Source organism: Ambystoma mexicanum, chromosome 6q, assembly GCF_040938575.1.
Source record: "Ambystoma mexicanum isolate Mex_15411 chromosome 6q, UKY_AmexF1_1, whole genome shotgun sequence".
Taxonomy (NCBI): domain Eukaryota; kingdom Metazoa; phylum Chordata; class Amphibia; order Caudata; family Ambystomatidae; genus Ambystoma; species Ambystoma mexicanum.
In genome coordinates this window covers 445,625,632-445,648,146 of record NC_090937.1, presented here as the reverse complement: position 1 = coordinate 445,648,146, position 22,515 = coordinate 445,625,632, and the positions used below count along the sequence as shown (strand labels likewise).

General features: G+C 47.2%; 1 protein-coding gene across 1 annotated transcript in view; it reads left to right on the top strand.

Annotated features, from left to right (window-relative positions):
- The window catches only part of IFT74 (intraflagellar transport 74), a 1,698,810-nt gene that overhangs the window by 1,098,990 nt on the left and 577,305 nt on the right, over positions 1-22,515 (top strand). The window contains exon 13 of the mRNA XM_069630923.1: positions 5,288-5,367. Within this exon, the coding sequence (XP_069487024.1) occupies positions 5,288-5,367 (80 nt within the window). The remainder of the gene's footprint in view (positions 1-5,287; positions 5,368-22,515) is intronic.

Sequence of the window (22,515 nt, the reverse complement as noted above, 5' to 3'; positions counted from 1 at the left end):
AGTTCCTTCACTGATCCCCGGTAAGTAATAGTCCAGTCCAGCTGCGACTATGCTTCTCCTTGTTGGTAGTAAGTGTCTCTCAATGTGTCTCGTCTCTTTCCCTTTCTGTTTTCTCTTTGCCTCTTCTCGTTTTATGTCTTTGTATTATTGCTCCCAATATTGTTGTTAATTCCTGAATAATGTTTCTCTTTTGTTTTCTTCCCAATAGGTGGAAATGCAGCCCAAAAGCAGCTCTGGGGGCGCGGAACGTGGCCGGGTGGACGATGGGTGAAACAGCAATGTCTGACAGTAGGCAAGTGATGGTTTAAGGAAAAGCGCGAGGTTTGGTGGTAGCGTGACCTTAAATTGAATGTCTTTTAAGTGTCTAACCTTGCCTTTCGTTTTTACTTGCAGGTGCTCTTGTCGCGGATGGAGTGCATCGTTTTGCGGTGCCAAGATGAAGATTTAAGTGTTCCGGAAGATTTGATGATGAGCTGCGGTGCCAAGATGAAGATGTCAGCGTTCCGGAAGACTTGAAGGTGAATGCCAGGATCAACGAAGACGCGCACAGGTGAGAGCAGGTTTTCCCAGGCGTTAAGTATGATGACAGGAAGCAGAATTTCCAAAGGTAAGTCTGGTCCCAGGCGGCGGTGAGCGTTACGCTGCATGGAAGTGCAGAATAACGTGAAGCGTCTGCCACGGGGATCGGAGCAGTTTATATCGCTGTGATCGTGGGCACGCCCACTAGGCCTGGCTTGCCTGCCACAGCACGTGCAAGCCAACCCAATAGCAGCAGCCACTCAGAGCAGAGTTCTTATGTTGAATGCACTTTGTACCCAAAATGAGGTGCTATGTCCATAATAAAAGCATTCTTGTCCCAAATACATTTCCTTGCTTACTGTTTTTCATGAGCCTAGCGCCAAAGGCACCAGGACTGTGTCCATCAGGGCCCCCTGTGTATGTGGCCCTTTAATGGTTGCGTTCTTTGCCCGATGACCATGACAGCGGCTAGTTTGGAAGATCCCACCCTGTCCGAACTGTAGACTGGATTTTATGTTGTTGTTAAGGTCTTTTTGGTTGGTTGGTGCGTGAGTGCGTCGTGTGTAGCCTTTGTGTGGCATGGCCCGTTTTTTTATGTGGGGAGGTGTTATCGCAACATGATGTGATTTTATACTTACATGGAATTGCACTAACTTTGTTTTCCTTTTTAGGTGGGTTATGGATTCTACGGTGGGCATGTGTACCTTTTTTGGTGTGTTCTGGGACTGGTCGTGGTCGGACACATTTCATTGTTCCATTCTTTCGGGGTGGACTGGTGGGCTGTTTAGGTTGTCATTTCATTTCTGTAACTACTCATTTTGTTGCTACGGGTTTATGTATTATGGGGTGTTTAGTGGATGTACCATTCATGTGATAATTATACGTGTGTTTGTTGTTGCTTCTGGGTTGTGTGGTGGATGTTTCTCAGTGTGGTAATTATACGGGTGCACGTTAGTGCGTGGCAGTGATTAGGGTGCCAGGCGGACCCTGTGTTCTGGGTGTTTGTCACATTGAGGTTTTGGGTGCTGTCGGTTTGGCAGTGGTTAGGGTGCCGTTCAGAGTATTTTCTGGGTGGTGGTCAGCCCCTGGTAGTGTTATGTGCTGTGGGCGCGGCAGTGGTTAGGGTGCCGAGTGGTGTATTTTCCAGGTGGTGACCTTACTTCCTGGGCCTTTGTTATGCTGGGATGTTTATTTCTGGGTGGTGGTTAGCCCCTGGTAGTGTTATGTGCCGTGGGCGCGGCAGTGGTTAGGGTGCCAGGCAGTGTTTTTTCCGGGTGCTGGTCAGCCCCTGGTAGTGTTACGTGCTGTGGGCGCGTAGTGGTTAGGGTGCTGGGCGGATCCTACTTCCTTGGCGTTTGTTATGCTGGGATGTTTATTTCCTGGGTGGTTTATTTTCTGGGTGGTGGTTAGTCCCTGGTAATGTTACGTTGTGGTCCTCCCACGGTTTTCTCCATGTGAGTTGGAGAGTTTTGTACTGTGTTGTCAGTGTTGATGTTTCATTGGGTGGCAGTTGTGATTTTCTTTTCTTGTTTAAGGAATCTGTTGTGGTAGGGTTTTCCCTGGTTTTCTCGTTTTGGTGTTTCTGCAAAGTTTTCATTTTGCTTTCTCATCTTGTTTGGAGGTTGTGATGCGATAGGTATAAGGGAGGAAGAAGTGTGTATTGATATGTTTGCTGGAGTCAATTTTGGGTTTGGCTCTGGTTGTGGGTGCCTTTGCGTGCTGGCCACACGTTTAGGTGTTAGGGGAAGCTTTCATTGTTGATGAAGGAACGTGTTTGCATGATGGTTGTGTTGATAAATATAAGGGAGGAGGAATTGTCATAAGTTGCTGAGTGGGTGGTTGTGTTGAGAGGTATAAGGGAGGAGGTAGTGTCATAATTTGCTGAGAGGGTTGTGGCGGTAGCCATGTTGGTGTTTGTTTACGATGTGATGTTGTTGTTGGTTGCTGGGTGCGTGGTAATTGTTCTTGGAATGGTTGGTGTCGAGGGTTCTGCAAGTGACGGTTTAAGATGCAGAAGGGAGCTGGGATGTCCAGTGTATTGACTCACGGACGTTGTACTTGTAACAAATAATCATCATTAATGCTCTCTCATTGTGTACCTCATGTACGTTACATCACCCTGTCAACAAATATCTACCGATTTCATTGTGGATCTACCTCTCTCTGAGCAGTGCACCATGATAATGGTAACAGTGGCTACCTTCAGCAAGATGGCCCATTTCCCCGTCATGCTGAAATTGCCAACAGCTTCAGAGATGAGTGTCTACTTTTTAAAGGACATAGTTCGTCTCCATGGATTGTCTGATGTCATAATCTCAGATCGGGGGCCATAATATATGTCCCGTTTCGGGTCAGCCTTGTGTAAGGCCTTGGGAGTTAAGAAGGCCTTGTGCTCAGGATACCATCCAGAGACTAACAGACAAACAGAGAGGCTAAAACGGATCTTGGAACAATATCTACACTTTTTTGTAACAAAGAATCAGGATAATTGGGCATCTCTAGTGTCTACAGCTGAGCTTTCGTACAATACTTTTCAATCATCTCTTAAGATGACCCCTTTTTATTGCTAAGGTTTCCACCACGAATGGATACCTTGTCTATCTTCTACAATTTCTCTAGTACCTGCTGCTGAAACTACCATTCATTCCCTTCGAGAGGTGCAGGAACAGGCTCTTCATAACCTACAAAAAGCTTAACACCGCTTTGGCACAGATCCGATGTCCCTGTTTTTATTTATTTCTTTAGTTTATTTGTAGCACGCTCGAACCACGCCCAATGGCATAGAAGTGCAGAGACGAGACAAACAGACAAAACAAATGAAATTAAGAACAATTAAGTCAGCCAAGACAGGGAAACAAGAAGGGGAGCAAAACAGTGAAATTATTCAAATAACAGACTCTTAAGCATGTGCCTGAAAGTCGAGATTGCCCCACACACTCTCAAGATCCAGTGGGAGGACATTCCAGAGCTGAGGTGCGGCCACTGAAAAGCAGCCATTCTGGACATGGGAGAGTTTGGCTACCGGGGTTTCAACCAGGCCAGTGTTGTTGGTATGTAGCTAGCTGGCAAACATCTGTAATAAAATAAATAAATACATTAAAAATCCTGTTTCCACTCCTGCCTTCCCGCTCCTTGCTAGTATCCTGTCAGATCCACTGAGTGCTGCCCGCTGTTTCGACAAGCTACGGCTCCTGCCAGAACGTGAACTGAGCCTTCCTTGCATCAAGGGTTTTTCTCCCAACTCAGAGTCTTTTGCGCTAGGGTTTGTGCCTCAGTGGAGTCATTTGCTGTTGCAATGGCAATTAAAGCTGTGTGTCTATTGAAGGAGTTTGTCCGCCTTCTTCACACGCTGTTCCAGTTGATCGGGTATGTGCATTGCTGAAAGATTCAATCTGTTGATTGACACTCTTCTTTATTTCTACTTTAAGCACCTTTGTATTCATAGGCACACGTAGGTAACAATCGCTCCTTCCTCAGCCGTCCTTCACTCCAGAATCTCTGTTCCCTCCTAGATTATACATTCTATTCATGTCATTCCTCGAGCTCTGCTGCGTCACTTACTACAACTACAACAGATCCTCTGCCTTCTGTTGGTGGCATGTTCGAGATAGCCCGTGAATCCTCCCATGTCCAGTTCCAAGTGGCTTTTTGGAGGCACCTATCCCTTTGCCAACCCGCCATCTACCTGCAAGATAAGACAAGATAAGATACTTTGTCACACTACACACAACCTTAGGTGATCAGAGAGGGCACGCCTTGTCAAGGATGTTTAATCTGCCATTGGTGGTTTCGCCTTCTTGAATGAGGTTCTAGAAATGTTTAATGCGCTGCACTAAGATGTATACCTTTGTTGGCCCTGTTCTGAAGGTATACACGCATTTCGCCGACCTATTTTTGGTCATGGTACTTTTCATTGCCGGATTTTACATTGCTAGAAACCCCGTTTTTTATTTTTTTTATTTTGGGGGGTGTTTTGTTGGGGTTGGGGTTTTATTATAATAATAAGGGGGGGCATGGGAGGGCTAACCCCCCATAATAAAAAAAAAACAAAAACAGGGTTTCTGGCGATGTAAATCCGGCGATGAAAAGTACCACGACCAAAAATAGGTCGGCGAAATCACGTAGAACCGTTCTGAACACCCTTTTCCTTTTCAGCATACCTGTCTAAACTGTCTTTGTTTTCGTTCAGTGTTTTCCAACCCCGTTACGTGGTGGCTTTTAACAATCTAAATAACACATTTGAAATATGTTTTTGTGGATAGATAAGTCACTTTTTTGTAACTGTTTATCATTGTGCTGGGTATTACAGCAGATTTCCACCAGATTCTTTCTACTTTCACCCTGATGTGGCATCATCTGAAAATATTGTGGCTAACTGATAGGCCAGGTGCCATTGAGGGTTGGATAGAGTCTCCTTTGTGGTTCCGTTTGGGTTCCCACACCGTGCTGGCCTTATAGTCAATAAGGTGGAATCCACCTCCAACAGCCGACTTAAAAACGGATAGTACGTCTAGGTTATGTGTATTTATTTCCTGCAAGAAATTAAATGCAGATGGATTTGAAGGCTGATGGAGGAATTGGCAAATTGCTTCTATAGAATCGGTTTGCTAACTTGTTCTCTTCCATACACCCTTTGAATCCGAACAATATTGCTTGAAAACTATTCAGTATATTAGCATTGTTTGTTAAGATTACTTTGGAGAGACTATCGAAATAAATTACCTTATATAAATATGTTTTTAATTGTGTTTATAACATCTTTATGTAGGTTGACAGATATCAAAGAAAAAATTAACCAAGTTAATGAAGAAGTACGACGATTGGATTTGGACCTGGAGGAGCACCAAGGTATGATATCTTGACAGTTGTGGGAACTGCAGTATTTTTGTGTCTTAATCATTAGGACGCTGAACTGCAATTCTCTTGCCAGGATGAGTTGATTTGTCATGTGCAAGTTTGTGTCTAACTATTTATGAGATGGCTCTTTGAGCAGTTTCTTTTGCACAATTGAATTCAGTAGTTCACAAATTCACAGGAACCTGTCAATGTGACATGGGCACATTATTGTCATACATCAAGTATAAAAACCGAGTTTTCATTCCTTCAATTAGTAAGAAAGCAAGCACATTGCATGCATTTTTCATCACTGCATTTAATTCAGTGTCCAAAGATGGGATTTATTTTTAATTGAGTTGTGATTTTTCACTGTGGGTTTGTTTAGTTTTCAGTCGTTAAAGAGCCTTCACACCATTGTTCAAATCTTTCAGTTCAGAAACCTGTTCACCTTCCAATTGGGGTACTGACACAGAGAGCTGTCTTTGGAGCAGCTGCTCCAAAGAGCAATTTGCAGACTTCCACGATTTAGCAAGAACTTTCAATTAGGCTCAGTGACATAAAGAGTTCTCGTTTGCCTCGGACACTGCCAAAGGCTCCTCCGGTATAGTGCTCCCAACAGTCATGTAGCATAAGTTGACATGCTGGTTAACTCCAAACTGGACCAGACAATACCCTATATTCCTGTTTGTATTGCTCACGGAACTGCATGAAGATAGTCCAAATGACTGTAGGTCTTACAACTCTTACCCTTTCCTCCCCGCCATGTGGACTGTGCACAGGTTACCTGTTTTGGTCAAGTGTAAAGTTTTATGTCAGACTGCATGGCTGGCTTTGCTTCGAAATCCCTGCAGTCTCCCTCACGTGGCCCCTCAACTTAGACATAACCCACTTTCTACTGAACCCTCTCTCCAAGACGTGCCTGCAATGGAGTCTCTTTTTGATGCTAATCACCTTAATTCTGGAACGAGTAACCTTTCCCATCAGACCACTTCCCAACCTTATAATATTCATGATCGGCTAAAAACTAACAACACCTCAAAAGCTCTTTTGATCTCATACGCTGGACAACTGCTTTGTTGAACCTTCCTTTTCAACACCCTAAGAACCATATTCCCCATTTAGAGATGATTCACTTTTCAGAATGCATGTTAAAAACCCTTACTATTTCAGAACCTAAAACTGTCTGCATCTATTTATAGCTGACATTGCACATAGGGATTGCTGCTCTCAAGATGAAGATCAATCCGCTTCTTTCACACACAGGCTCTCCGGGAAATAACTTTAAGCCACAAGCTGTCCTGCCAGGTGTCATGGATGGCAATACAAAATCCCAGACCCTAAAGGATGGTTCAAGGCTCTTTGTTTCATCAGTAACAAAATGTGTCGCTTATATCCTGGTTAGGTTGCAGAGCAGGACTTTCTAGTAGGCTCCCCTCTCTTCAACTCCTGTGGGCTCTCCCGACTCAAGCCCAGGTTTTTCAACCAGCAATCGGTAACACCTACTACCTAAGGCTAGCAATTGGTAAGGGCCTAAAGGCAAATGCATTATTTAGCCTATAACCTACTGCTCCCCAGGTGTTCTGAACAAGAATGATGTGGTTTTCTATTTGTGCCAATGTCGGACATGCTGGTCCTTTCAGCCGCTTCGATGCTCTCCTTTCGCTGCTCTTACTATTCCGTCTACTCTACTCCCCCCCTTCTTGCACCCTTTCTTATTCAGTCCGATTGTCTTCCCCTTTCTCTCTCTCTCTTCTTCTGTCCCTCTGATGGTCACACACTCTTTCCACTCCCCCTTCTCCTCACCCTACCTCACCCCTCTACTCACCCTTCTAATCGCCTCCCTCTTCACGGCTTTTCACCCAGCACCTACTCCCTCTCACCCATCTCACTCCAATCACTTTCATGCACTCTTTTCCTCTCATAGCACAACACTCACAAAACTGTACCACTCCCTCTGACAACCAATACCTCACCTGTACTCTGCACCAACTCCTCAGCACTCCTCTCCACCATCCTTCCTCTGCCTGGTCTCTTGGTCTGCATCCACTTCTTCAGACTTCCCACACAGAACCCACACTCTCACATCCATTCCTTTCTCTTTTCTACTGTTCTCCTCCTCGGTTTATCACCCCCCCCAAATTGGTTTCAACGCTCACCTGACTCTGCCCGCCAATCCATGGCTACACTCTCCCCATGGGCCCGGTTATACAGGTGAAATGCTTCAAAACCCCTTGATTGTTGCATCCCCTTTCCCCTCAAGGGTCGGTGAGCTTTTCCCTTGATATGCTGTGGGTCAGGGATTTCTCGTTGTCACAATGAGTTTTTTGCCTGCAATGCGGTTCTCAGGCCTTGAACCCGAAAGCGGTGAGTGAGTGCTAAGCAAAACTGGAGCTTGGAAGGCCCCCTTCCATAACGCTGGCTAGGTCGGCCTCGTGGTCCTTGGGCTCAGACACTGAGGGACCAACTTCCGAGAAGGAAAGGGGGGGTAGATGTTAGAAAAAATCAAATAAGTGATTGCACTCTCATAGCCAGTCCCGCCACTCTTTCTCCCCTTCCTCTCATAAGAAAAAGAAGCGCAGGGGGAGGAATGGGATGAGTCAAAGAAACAGATAATGCAGGTTTACGAGAAGGCCGTCGTGGGTACGGCTTCGCCTCTGATGCCGTTGATAACTTCGGCACCGACCACGCCCCGGTTAGTCAGGTGCACAGGTTTGCGAAGGGAGGTCCAGTGTCCCGAGCACAAGCTCAGTCCAAAGGAAGCCTGCATCAGTGCTGTCTCCTCCATAGGTGTCGGCGACAGGCCATGTTGAAATTCTGCTCTCGATGGAACAACCAAAGGACTGAGGCTACGTACCGGAGTCCAGATCGGATTTCTTTGAATCCATGTGAACGATTTTTGACAAAGAAGGTGACCCGATCCCCTTCGGCATGAAACCCCTGATAGGGGCAGATGTGGGACCATTGCCTGATTTAATGGCCCAACATGTGAGTCTAGTTGAATTGGTGGAGAGGCTGCACAAAACGCGAGCAGGCTAGACAATGTCCCCCAACGTCGAGTTGCAGCAAGTGTCCCAATACGCAAACCTAAACCCCCAGTACTGCAAGGCAGCCGAGAGGGTGGTTGTCACTCTTGGTCTTGGCACTCCATCTAAGCCGCTACATCAATACGAGTTGGAGAATATACTCGACATGGGGCCGCAGAAGGAAAGGACTTTGCCATTCAATGCAGTTGCAGTCGCGATCATGAGCTTGTGGCATCATCCTTGTTCAATGGCCGCGGCCGTGGAAGAGGTACCAGCCATGGATAGAGTTTTGGACTAGTACTCCCACTACTTCTTGGTCCCTAGGAAAGGGGGAGGACAGTGTCCTATACTGGACCTCTGGGTCTTAAACATGTTCCTGAGGAAGGACAAGTTCAGGATGGTGAAGTTGAGGGACATTCTCCAGGCTCTTCAATACCAGGACTGGCTGGTGTCGCTGGACCTTCAGGATTCCAATCCACTCAAAGCACAGGCGGTTCCTAAGGTTTTCATTGGGGACACTCAGTATCAGTTCAATGGGCTTCCCTTTGGCCTGACCTCCATACCCAGAGTATTCACCAAGCTGATGTCAGTGGTGAAGGCCCACCTCAGGCGATCCAGTGTCTTTGTATTCCCATCCTTGGACAAATGGCCCATTCAAGGTCGGTCCCGGAGCAGGTTTTGAGGCCCCTTGAGGACACTGGAGTGCTTCCGCACAGCCTGGGCTTCTCCCTGAATTTCAAGAAGTTGTAGACTACACCAGCACAGAAGCTCCAGTTTATTGGAGCAGTCCTCGACCCTCAGGAGGGGAATGCTTTAACCTCCTGAGGACAGAGTTGGCAGCATTGCACAGAGGGTCAATCTTTTCCAGGCACCCAGCAGTCTGCCAGCATCTGCTTTCCTACGCCTCTTAGGCCTCATGGCCTTCTGCAGTTTGCTGATGCCAGAGGCCAGGCTCTGGATGAGATCTGTGCAGTGGTTTCTCAGGAGTCAATTGTTGCAGTGTTCAGCCGAGATGTTGGATACCCTCCAGATGTTGAGGTCGGTCTGCAGTGGCCTAGCCTGGTGCAAGAACAGGGCCAACATGTTGGCAGGGGAGCCCTTTTGGGCACAATTCTCGGATGTCCGGGTGGCCACGGACGATTCTTTGCAGAGCTGGGCAGCCCACTGTGGAGACCTTCAGGTGAGCAGCCATTGGTCTTAGAAGGAGAGTCTTTGCTACATCAGACTAGCCATGACGACTTTCTCGCCATCTTTCTGGGGGAAACGTTTTGGTGCTATTAGAATTTAGCAAAAGGTGATGGCTGGAAGGTTTTGAATACATCATAACCACTGGCAGCGCTCTGGGCAACCCTCCAGGCCATCGTTTATCAGCCTGCCAAGGCATTACAGATGGGGAAAGACCATATGCAAATCAGGCTTGATCCCACCCCGAAAGGAGCAGTCCAGGCCGAACTGCTATGTCATATCCCTTCTGCACGAGACCACAGGCATCTCCAGACATGTTTTGGCCTCATTGGGCGTCATCAGTGAGGAGTAGCTTGGGTCTCTAGTCCCAGGAGGCACGTGACCCACATCTGGGCATACCCATTCCACTCTGAGAGAATTAAGCAAAACAAATGATGATGGCTGGAAGGTTTCTAAAAAATCATAACCACTGGCACAGCTCTGGGCAATCCTCCAGACCATCGTTTTTCAGCCTGCCAAACCATTAGAGAAGGGGAAAGACCATTTACAAATCAGTCTTGATCCTACCCCGAAAGGGGCAGACAACGTGGTGACCATGCACTACCTCAAAAAGCAGAAAGGTGTGCAGACCCTGTCCCTGTGCAGGGAGGCCATGTGTCTATGGTTCTGATTACTGGAGAATGGTATCTCTGTCTCAGCAGCACATCTGACGAGGGTGGAGAAGAGGTTGGCAAATGCTCTAAACAGGCAGAGTTCGATTTCCCGTGAGTGGGAGATTTGCTCGGCGGTCATTTCGGAGATCTTTGGCTTTGTTATGTTATGTGATCTTATAAAGCACAACATACGCCCAAGGCATCGTGGGGCTAGGAGGAGCAGGTGAGGCAAAACCAGATTAGAAAAGAAGAGTCTTCAGGGCATGCCTGAAGGCTAGATGATTGGAGGTCGCACGAAGGGCCCAAGGCAGTGGGTTCCAGGCTTTAGCGGCTGCCACAGAAAAGGCACGACCGCCAGTTTGCACTCGTTTAACACGGGGAACCAAGAGAAGTAGGACAGCCTGTGAGCGTAGGGGACTAGCAGGGACATAATGAACGAATTTCTCCTGTAGATACTCTGCTCCCACCTTATAGAAGGCTCGGTGAATCAGGCACATAGATTTATACAGGATACGTTGTTCAATCAGAAGCCAGTGCAGTTGTTTCAGGAGTGAGGTCATATGAGTACGGGCCGGAGGACGGAGTATTGCTCGAACTGCAGCGTTCTGGAGCATTTGAATATGATTTAGCAAGTAGCGAGGTTGGCTGTAGTACAGCGAGCTACAATAATCAGCTGTACTAAGAACCAGTGCTCCTAATACAGGGGCATGGAGATGATCAGGGATAAAGGGGAGAACCTTCCTCAGCGTACGTAGTTTAAAGTGGCCGACTTTGCAGACTGCGCCCACCTGATCAGTCATCATAAGCAAAGATGGGAACTTAACCCCCACATTTCTTACTGTAAGGGAATGGTGAAGGAAATGGGCCAAGAGTGGTAGGTCAAAAGTTAGGGGTCCAATAGTTGAGGGGGCTGGTTGCCCCGACCACCAGGACCTCTGTTTTGCTGCCAGTTAGTTTAAGGGAGTTAGTTGCCATCCAGGCACCCAAGTCCTCAAGACAGTTCCTTAGTCGGGCCGCCATTCCGGGACGAGAGCGATCTAAATGTACCAAGATCTGCGTATCATCTGCATAGGAATAGAAACGGAAGCCATGTGACATGATAAGAAGGAGAAGAGGGCAGATGTAAATATTGAAGAGAATAGGAGATAGCGCAGATCCTTGCGGAACTCCGCAGAACAATGCGATAGACTTAGAGCAAAACGGATGTAAAAAGATGGATTGAGACCGGTCAGTCAGAAAATCTGCAAACCAGTTCAATACCTGGCCTCCCAGGCCCGTGCTCGACAAACGAGAGATCAGAGTAGAATGATCAACCGTGTCGAACGCGGCCGTCATGTTTAGTAAGAACACAGCTCCAACACCGCCCTGATTGACTAGGCTTTCTCACGATCTAGCCTGGGGCGTACGGTTGCAAAACAGACGATCTCCTACTGGATGTATAACGAAATGCTACTGGAGAGCGGTTAAAGAAGTACTTCCAGGTCTGAGGGCTCATTCCACCAGGGGTTTGGCGGCTTCATCAGCCCTTCAGAGAGGAGTGCCTGTGAGAGACATTTCTTGAGCTGCGACATGGGTGGTGTGGCATTCTTTTGCCAAACACTACAGCTACGATGTGGCTCGAGGCACTGACGTCCGTTTTGGTAGGGCAGTGCTGCAGAGCTTCTTGATTTACTTTCCATTGCCTGCTCCTGATGGGGGCACTGCTTTGGGAATCTATCAAGATGAGGAATCTATGGGTGGATGCAATCATTGAAGGAGAAATTACTTGCTGGTAATGTTCTTTCTATGGATTCTTCGCTCCACAGATTCCTCACCGTCCCGACCTTCCCAGCGTGGAAGCTTATGATGATCTCGTTGACGTGTCTGTTGTCACCTTCTTAAATTGGGAATAATAGGGGAAGAGATAGCGTTCAGAGCTGCTTCTGTTTTAAAAAAAAAATGTATACAGTATATATGTTATGCACTGGCCGTGAGTTACTTTGTTTATTGGTTTTCTTCCGCAAAAATAATAAAAGTTGTTGGAGGTGTTTCAGTAGTCTTCTGTTCTTTATGAGAGCCAAGGAGGGGCATGGTTGAGGCACGAGTTGGCCAAGACATAGTCGAGCTGCAGTAAGCCCCCTGTCGAACTTTTCTGAGCAGCTGACAAATTAAGGGATATCTGTGAAGATGGGGAATCTCTGTGAGAAGAATCCATAGAAAGAACATTACCGGTAAGAAATTTCTCCTTTTCAAAGGTGGTAGTTGAGCTAGAATCTATGCATCTATGCACTGATGTTAATGCCCACATACAAAGTAGAAAATAACCCATTGGGATACTGAGCCCAGGAACAATAACACATCCTTATGGAATGAGCTTGGTTGTGCTGTGGTTAAATATCAGATGCATGCAGAAGTATACTCGTACCATTCCTTACTTTGGGACACAATAACTGCACATTAAATATCTAAATCTATCTTCTGGTGTGGTTGGTACAGGTGTCACCTGACATCATACGCAGCCTGGCTGCAGTCCTCTGCAAAAACATGGATGATCACTTCTCTGTCTTCCCTTTTCGGTGGCCGCTCTCTCTTCTTGCAAAGACTAATGAAACTGTGGTACAGTGTAAACATGTGCATTCACTAGCAAGACCCTTGGATTAATTCCCAGCCTTTCTCTAGAACTTGAGGCCCAGTACATTCCTGTCGTTACCACACTTCCTGGGCAAGGAAATATCAAGATAACCCCCAAAAGGAACATGTTTTGAACTTGAATGTCCCCTGCTCTGGCATTTAGGAGTCCATTAAGTCAGCATGCATTTCCCATGGGGCTAGCATTGCCAGCTTCCCTGTCGATCGAAGAACACATGACCCTTGTAGGTGCTAGGGTAATTAATTCTTACCATCCACTGCATCATGACCCATCCAGGGCATATGCTCAAAACGTTATGAAGAAAGATCTTACGTGGATCCTCTCGAACCATGACACTCAAGGCCATTAAGGAACGGCTAGGAGACTCTTCATGGCCTCATCAAATACGACCCTCATAAAATCTAAGGTTGTTGCCCCCAAAAAACAGACTCTGGGTGCCCTGTCTCCAATCAGCATTTTGGGTTGGATGAAAAGAAAAAGAAGCACAACAACCATTCAAGGAGCCGTTCTTTATCTTCCAGAGCACCCTTGTCTCAAGGAAGCTGAAGAGGCACGGATCAAGATCTAAGGAGCCAGGTTATCCTTAGTTTCCCACTGCATCTTCCTCTAAGGAAGAATGGGAGACTTTTAAAGCCTCCCTTTTAAAAATCTCTGAACAAGACATTCAAAACACTCTCCTTTCTGGAGATAAAAAGAAAAGAGCTGACACTGCTCCTGTACACATCTGTGCTCGGGCCCCCCTGGAAAGGCTACAGCGACAAGTTCTTCCAAGGTACCAGTGCCTTTTATGCAGTCGGCCTGAGAGTCAGCAGCTCTGATGCTGAGTAAAGAGGTAGATACTAAGTTCTCTGTAGCAACAGCCTTGACATGGATTCCATTCGAAAATGCTCCGGCAGCATTTGTATGAAGGAGATTGCTCAAAGAACTGATTTCCGAGGCAATGGAAGTGGAAAGTTCCCCTTACAAGCCTCTCAAGAAGGTGGGCTCAGATTAGGGTCTTTCAGGATATCTTTGAGGAAGATGAAGGGCGTGCTCCCCCAGGCTTTAAGACACTCAGTATATTAACTATCTCTTGAACTGCAGAAGGATTTGTATGAGGCAAGTGATTTGGATACAAAACCTGATTCAGTGATAGGTCTGGATCCTTTTACAGCTATGGGACAAATGTTTGGGTCGTACATAGCTGTAGTAGCTAGATCCATTGACACCATGAAATTGGTATTCTCGTCTGAGGATGTATTATCTCATGGAATCACAGACACAAAATATATGAGCCATATGTACCAGTTCTTCCTTTCAGTGGTGCTTTGGTTGATGTGATTAAACCAGTGTTGGATAAAGCTTTGTCCTTGGCTATATTGGAAAGACGCGGCCATAAGCACAGAGAGCTACTGCATTCCCATAAGTCCCTCCAGATAGGGAGTCTAAGAAATTGGATGCATGGTAAGGAAAGATTTTGCTTCAGGGAGTCTAGCTGTGAGACCGGTGAATGCTACCTGTACCATAAGCAGCATTTGTTATAGGAAATTGCGGATTCAGCTAATGTTCACCTTCCACTCGAAATGCAAAGCTCTTACAAACAGTTGCTTCAGGATTGTAAGGACACAGCCAGGAACATCCTGGAAGTTGGTCTGGCCACCACATATTGTGTCAGGGGTTTATGGGCACATCCACTGTTGTCCTTAGACACTCTTGGATGAGATCACCTAATTTGACACAAGACACATTTCTGGACATGCCATTAGATGGCTCTGAATTATTCAGAGCAAAGGATGATGAAAGTCTGCAAAAATATTAAGAATCCAGACAGACTGCTAGATTTCTGGGGCTATGCCTATTGACTCCCACTACTACTTTGGGGAGATAGTCACACAGTGACAGCAGCCATTATTTTAAAAAGGGTGTTTCTTCAGGTCCTTTAGAGGCAGAGGAACCCAAAAAGAACCTTCAGCCTCAGACTCCAAAACACTTATAAGTTGACCTCACTCCCTTATCATGAGTCTCCTGTGGGGGGTAGGAGTTGACTCTCCAGAGAGGCATGGCATCAAATTGTTATGAACAGATGGGTTCTATAGTTGGTAGAACAGGGATATTGCCTGCCTTTCTTGAAACTCTCCCCAACCCCACCCCCACCTTGTCTTTGCATCTGTCATGCATCGAATCCCTAATGTGCCAACGGGGCAGCTGAGCACAGGGAGTCCGGTTCCGCAGCAGCGCAGGTTGCATATGTCATCTGTACCTGCACCTGCACGCGGACCGCGCTTACCTTCTGCCTCCAGCCCTGCCCGGCGACCTGCTGCTTCCTGCTTGTTGTGGCGCTCTTGGCGCTTTTGGCCTTGATTGCAATGGAGGCGACCATGGCAGTTACGATCCCAGTGAGGGCCTGCCCATTTCCTCAGGGCCGTAGGCAAGGGCGATCACGTGACCAGGAAACCATTGAATAAAATGAGCCTGATTCATTTGTTCGCTGCTTCTCAGCAGTGCATACAGCGATTGGCGACTCCTGTGTTCTGAACTACGTTATCTCTTGATCTCTGGACTTGGACTTTGTTTTCTGGCTCTGGATTATTCTTTTGATTTGCCCTCATTGGATTTGGTGACTAAATTGGACTGCTTACCTCAACTGTTGTGAATTTTGGAACTTGTTCACCCGGATTGCTTTTCTCCGTCCTTCTGCCTTGGTATTTCTTTGGACTCAAGTGAACCAAGTACTTGTTAATTCTTGTCCAAGTACCACGCTGTATCTTCAACTTCATGGTGGACCTGTTTTAATAGAGGTATCTCACAACTCCTCTTCTCCACATCTTAACACCTTCAGGGGGAACAGTTAGGGTTAGAGTGGTAACCGGTCAACCCCACGGGTAGGTGCCTTTTTGTCTTTCTATAATACACAATCTTCGTCATTGTACCTTGCATACCTAACCCTGTGTTTTCCCTGCAGCCATCCGGGACCCAGTGTTTCTGTTTCTGCCACCTGTGCTGCTGGAGGGATCTGTAGAGCGTGTTTCAACAGAGGAAGTCAGTAAAGACTTGCATTCATGTTACTTGCTGATTCCATTTTAGATCGGAGACTCCTCAAAAAACTCCTTCTAAAGGATAAATACAAGGTGGTGAGTTTGGGACAGATCCTAGAGGTCTTGGAATATCAGGAATGGCTGGTGTCTCTGGACTTGCAGTACATTTACTTCCATGTCCCTTTCTGCCCCAAACATCGGAAGTAATTTCGGTAGGAAGGACTCATCATCCTGTTCGCAAGGTTCGCAAGGATCCCATTCTGCCTCAGTCCGCCCGAGAGTATTCACAAAGGTTATGGCTGTGGTCGTAGCTAATCCGCAGAGGAAGAAGGTGCACATTTTTAATTGCCTTGATGACTGGCTCCTGCGGGCCGGATCAGAAGAGGGTGCTGTGGTGGGTCGGAAGAAGGAGTCAGACTCAAGGGAAAGGCCCATCTTTCCCTATTTCTAGAGAGAGTTACCTGCCTATTGTGAGGAACCAGGAATGGGACGTGGACACAGAGGACTCATAGTGATTGCTTAAACATTTATTCAAAATTTCGCTTTCTCTGATCTAGGAGGTAGTTCCCTACCTCAAACACAAACTAAGGGTCTGCCCTTTGTCAAGATGTCCAAAGTCAAAGGTCCTGTGTCCGATATCCTATCCTAGCCCAAACATTCAAAACAGTAATTATAAGGTAATAAGGGTATTGGTTTGGCCTTGAAAGTACACAAATGTTCAAAGTTCCAAAAGAAAACCATAACTCCAACAAAAGGGTTCCAAATGAAGAGTGTTCACAGTTCCAAGGATGACTCTCTTTCCCAGATTTCTCTCCACCACAACCAATAATTCAACAAGAATAACCAAGTTCTTTATAGCCCAAGAGAACAACTCCCTCCCTTGGTATTTGCAATTCACTCCACAGACTTGGCTTTGCCTGGTATACTCTCCTGCCAGGACTTTCTTAGACAATACACTCAATTCAAAATCCCAAGGTCACGGGTCTTCCTTAGGATTCTCTTTACATACTAGGCTTTGCCTAGTATACTCTCTTGCCAGGGCTTTCTTAGACAATTCAGTTTATTCACAATCCCAAGGGCATGGGTCTTGCTAAGGATTTAGGACTCCCTTTACACACTTGACTTTGTCTGGTGTACTCTCCTGCCAGGGATTTCTCATATCACTCGTTTCACAATCTTAAGGGCAGGGGTCTTCCTTAGGATTCTCTTCACACACTTGACTTTGCCTGGTACACTCTCCTGCCAGGGCTTTCTCATATATCACAACTCTCTCTCAATATGGGTGCGGGTCGCGTTTCTCAGGCCGCAACCTTTTTCCATGCATTCAACATCCAGCAGGTCGGAGAATCTTCTTGCAAAAGTCTCTCTCTTCCCGGGATTCTCGCCCTTCCCAAGTGGCCTTTTAGCTCCTTTCCCAGTGAGCAGCAATCCTCCCAAAGTTCTGCGGTGTCCCACCTTCTCCAGCGGGGCTCACCGGTTGTGTTTGGCTGTGTTTGGCTGCTTTATTCTTGAATTCTTGAGCCCCCATTGTTGCCCCCACCCAAGGGTTGGTTAATCACCCAACACCTTACTGATAAGCCGTGGCTGAACTGGGGGAAGTTTGGAGCTTCCAGCACGAAAGGCTCTTGAGATTCAGCAGTTTGAATTCTGGGCAGCGCGCTGTTGACAGTTACACAGGGCAGCAGCTCCCCAACGTTCCCAGGTGAATCCAAGCTATTCACTGATGGAAACAGTGGCGGCCCATCAGATGTGCTGTACTAAGTACAGGCCGAAGTAGGCCTGGCGAGATTGAGACTGGCTGTCACTGATGGCAGGCATTGAAAACGAGCCGCCCTGCAGCGAAGAAAGGCCTGGCAGCATCTTGTTGAAAGGCAGGAGGCCATGTTGTCTGTGAAGCAAAATCCAGGGGTAACAGAGGGCGCCCCCCAACCCACCTCCCACCTCCTGGGTGGGGAGCGAAAACAGAGGGAGCGATTGGCTCGGCGTGCAGTAGTTGCTGCAGTATTGCATTGGGGGAAGCGGCAAACGGTGAGGAAGCGTAACGGGAGGGGGAGAGCAGGTCACCCCCTCGCTTGAGGCGCTACCCCGTAGGGTCCCCCAATGGTCGATTAAATGTGCCAGTGCCCGTATGAATGGTAGAAAGCAGGAAAGGACCGAGAGGATGCCACAGACATGGCCTGGCAAACCCCATCTGGCTGATCATGTGGTAACGGAGCGGAAGCAAGGAGAAGTGGGGGAAACACAGTGCCCACCACCCAAGAGTAACATCATTTCCCTGGTGCCTCCGCAATGGACCCGAGGAGCCCTGGAAAAGGGTGATCGCCAGTCATCTTGCCTGCTTGAACCTTGGCCCCCTGTGGACAACGTCCAGTCGGTGAGATACCCCATGGCTTGGTTAGATGGGGGCCAGGGTGTGTTAGTTGCCAGAGGCCTGTAGACTCACCCCATCGGGAAGAGGGGCAACATGGCCAGAAGTGGCAAAAAGAATCATTCCTGCTCAGAGCCCTACCGAAGATCTACTTGCAAAGGTGAGACTTTATCCTTTGAAAGGAGGAAACACACGCTGTTGCATAGGGCATTGAAGCAGCCCTTGGCCCTAAGTCTATTAGCTTTGAGGTAAAAACACTTATAAAGATCGATCGCCATACCTAACCCCCTGCCAGGGCAGTGCGGTCTCTGATGCAAACCCTGTGGGCCTCTGCCCCCACCTTTCTACTTGGAGTGGGAGAGGACTCTGACCCTGGTTGGAAAGGATATCTAGAGTCTGGAAGCCCACCTTGATGAGCTGGAAATCGGTGTTGCAGGAATATCGTAACATGTCCCCCATGGGGCCATGGGTAGCCGCTTCCCCACAATGGCAGAATAGGCAGGGGACATGATGTTGTCAAAACGGGATATTGCGGCCTTATTAGAGAAGATCAGAGGAATCAGGACGTAGGTAGGTCATAGACTGGATAAATTGGACTGCAGAGTCGGCACAATGGAGAAGAGAATACAAGGTCGGGAGACTAATCAGCTCTCGGTCGACATACTGGAAACACAGATCGATACAAGAATGTCTGCTCTCGAAAGGCGAGGTGAGGAAAGGGCTTTCAAGATGGAAAACTTTGAGAACAAAGAGAGGAGGAACAACCTCAGATTCTTTGGATTTAATGAGACTGAAGGTGAAACAGAAAGGGTCATTATCCGTGCTGTAAAGGAGGTGGTTAGGCTGCTGTTTGGGAATGATGCGACAAATGAGCCTACCATTGACAGGGCGCACAGGACTGGGGTCAGAGTCGGTGGGCCACGATCGATATTGATTTGCTTCCATTATTACCCAGAAAAGACCACATTTCTGGAAGAGGCCAGAAAGGTGAACTATATCCTACAGCAATGCTACAGTCACGATTTTTCTGGACGTCTCCACGTTCACCTTGGCTAGAAGACGAATGTGCTCTCCTCTTATGCAGTGGCTCAGAAGGAAGCAGTTAAGGTACAGTTGGGGATTCCCCTTCTCGATTGTTTTCGAGAGTTGGGAACATAAATACAAACTAGCGTCTGAGGAGGATATCAGAGGAGCTATGGTGCAACTGATGGACCTCCATGGAGATCAGGGTCAAGAGTCTGAAGGATGCTCTACGGGGGATTCTGGGAAAGAGCTGACGAGAGAGAGGAAGTGTGTCCCTGGATCGACAAAATTTACGAAGCTCTATACACCTCCCTCTGACATCCCTTGAGGGCTGTTCTGGACCAGAGGAACATTTGGGTTGATTATTGTTACTTATGGTTAGCCACCAGCATTGCAGGGGGGGGGGGTCTAGGAGGTGGGAAAACCTACAGGGTCAATCCACCCTAGGGGAACCGGGTGTCCTTGTGGTTCGGTCAGGAGCCAATATTGACTGCAGATCCTGGCTGGATGCTGGGGGAAGGGGGAAGTGTTTTGGTTGGGTAAGTGTTGTTGGTAAGGTTGTTGGGCGGGGGGGCTACAGGGGTTGTCAAATGATTTCACAAATGAATCTGAACGTGTTTAGGTCTAATTTGTGTGTAGATTGGAGCTTGTATAGAATTGGGGAGCCACAATGCAGTGGGGTATTTTGCGTGTTGGCTCTTATCTCCAATGGCTAGTATATTGACAGTGTTGACTATTGGGTCCTTAAATGCTAGGGGTATCAACTTAACCACAAAAAGATTGTTGCTGATTAGAGAGTACACACATTCCAAGTTGGATGTGTTGTTTCTCCAGAAGACGTATTGGTTAAAGAAGAAGGAGCCCCCCCCAAGATCTAAATGAATTTGGGGAGTTTATCATGCCTTGCATACAGCAAAGAAAAGAGGGGTGGCAATCATTGTATCTAGTCGTCTAGGTTTGGGGGTGGAGAAAGTCCTTAAAGACCCAGAAGGTCGCTATGTGTTTCTTCGTGGAAGGATTCAGGGAATTGCCTTGACTCTGGGTACTGTGTATTGCCCGAATGAGGGACAGGTCTTGTTCTAGGAAAAGGTGAAGGAGAAACTCAAGACCTTTGTGCAAGACCTCTAATAGTGGATGGGGATTACGATATGGGTTTAGACCGGGTTAGGAATAGGAAGAGAATGGGGCAGTGGCAGCAACTCAACATAAAAAAGGGGATTCCAAGTTTCAGCAGATAGATTGGGAACTGGGTATAGTGGAATCTTTACCCCCTCATCATCAGGCGATCCTCCGTTTACTTTCTACTCTCAGGTTCACAATTCCTTTTCAAGGATCGATCATGTACTAGTGGACAGTAGCTTGCTGGACCATGTTTCCGGATTCCATGTGGAACCTGTGCCGTAGTCTGATCATGGCCTAGTGTGTGTAGAGGTGGGGGGGGTGGGGGAAGCCTCAAAGGGTCAGGTTGAAATGCAATGACTCTCTTTTAAAAGAGAGAGATTTCCCAGTCTCTTCTTACCAGAATCGAGGAGTATTTTGAATTTAATGATAATGGGGGACCAGGCACGTTGTGGAAGGGTTTTAAGGCAACAATTAGGTGGGGTCTAATTCTGATGGGTTCCCATAAGAAGACAGAAAGAATTAAATGGGAAGAAGATCTGAGAAGTACAATTGCTGCTGTTCAATTGGGGGATGGGGGAGCGGCAGGTCAATGACTCCAGGACAGGCAGGGAAATTGAAAATGTATAAAGCACCGCTCAAAGCTTTGATGGTACATGACACAGAGTAGAAATTACTATTTCTAATGGATTGTGTCCTCCCAAGTATTCCTCATTTTATGATAATCGTATCCCAGCTTCAGCTGCTTCGGAAAACATTTTTTTCTCCAGGGGGCGCTGTGTTCGAGACTGCAGAGTCGGAGTCCCTCGAGGGCCGCCGTTGGTCGTCGACGTCATCCTCTGTATAAAGGAGCGCCTGTTACCTCAGTTCCGTTTTTCCGATGCAACTGCTTCGTGTTATGAACAGCGCATCAAGAATTTCTTCAACAATGTTTTCATCTCCAACTCCCTCCACACCCAAGACAGGGTTAAAAAAATGTCTGAAGTGTGGCAGGAAGATGTTTATTACCGACCCACATCGGAATTGCCTCTGGTGCCTCAGCCCAGACCATCGGGTTGATGAGCGCGGGTCCTGTCAGGCCATGTAAAATAAGGCTCTTAGGGAACGCAGAGGTAAGCTGGCGGTGGGGCAGGAGAAATATAAGTCTTTGAAAAGACAAAACGATTCAGATGAATCCGGTAGAAAATCTTGTCTCGAGTCAAGGAGGTTGAGATCGGAAAGTCGCTTGAGGAAGTCTTCCTCGTCTTCGACGAAAAAGTCAAGAAAGCGATGTCATAGGTCTTCTTCCCCCTCGTCCTCTTCTGAGAGGAGAGTAACTTGCCCTTCAAAGCACGATTCCCCCAAAAAATAGGAGGCCTTCAGGGCTGAAAATATTCGAGAAAGCGGCCCAGATCCCCTCGAAGTTGCCGCGTGGTGATCATGCTTCTACTCACTCTGAAAGTGACAGAGGAAAATCAAGATCCAAACACGCAAGGGTTGAAAAAGAGGTGAAAGTGTCTTCAATGGAAAGTTCCCCGACACCTCACTCTAAGTGTAAGGCTCTGGTGCATAAATCGGGGTTAAAGGAATCGGCATCGTCGTCGAAGTCGAAACCAAAACTCGACTCGACACCGTCGACGACCATAGCGTGGAGACCGATGATAAAAACGGCGTCGACACTTGTAGCTGTATCGAGGCCTCATTCGACAGCATCGAGGCCTCCTTCAACACCGTTGAAGACAGCGTCTACCCTATCGACGCCTTCATCGCCTTTATCGAGGCCTTCTCTAATACCAAAACCCAAGTCGATGCCATTTTCCATGCCTAGACAAATTCCACCTTCTTTGCCTGAAAAGGCTTTCCACCCTCAAACTAGACATGATTTTTCTACATCTATTGCATCTATATATGAGGAACATTCCTCTGAAGAGGAAGTCACTCCAGCTGGAGTCAGATTTGGGGCCAGAGAGGTCCCTGAAGAACTAGTGGACCCACAATCAAAGATAACATACCTTTATGATTGCCTACAAAATACCAGTGGCTTAGACACATCACCTGAAGTAGATTTTGAAAGATCAGACCCTACAGATAATGCTGATCCCAGTTATAGAAGTCTTATGGGAAGGGTCATTGATTTTATGGGTTGGAAAGCAGCTTCCCCGGATTT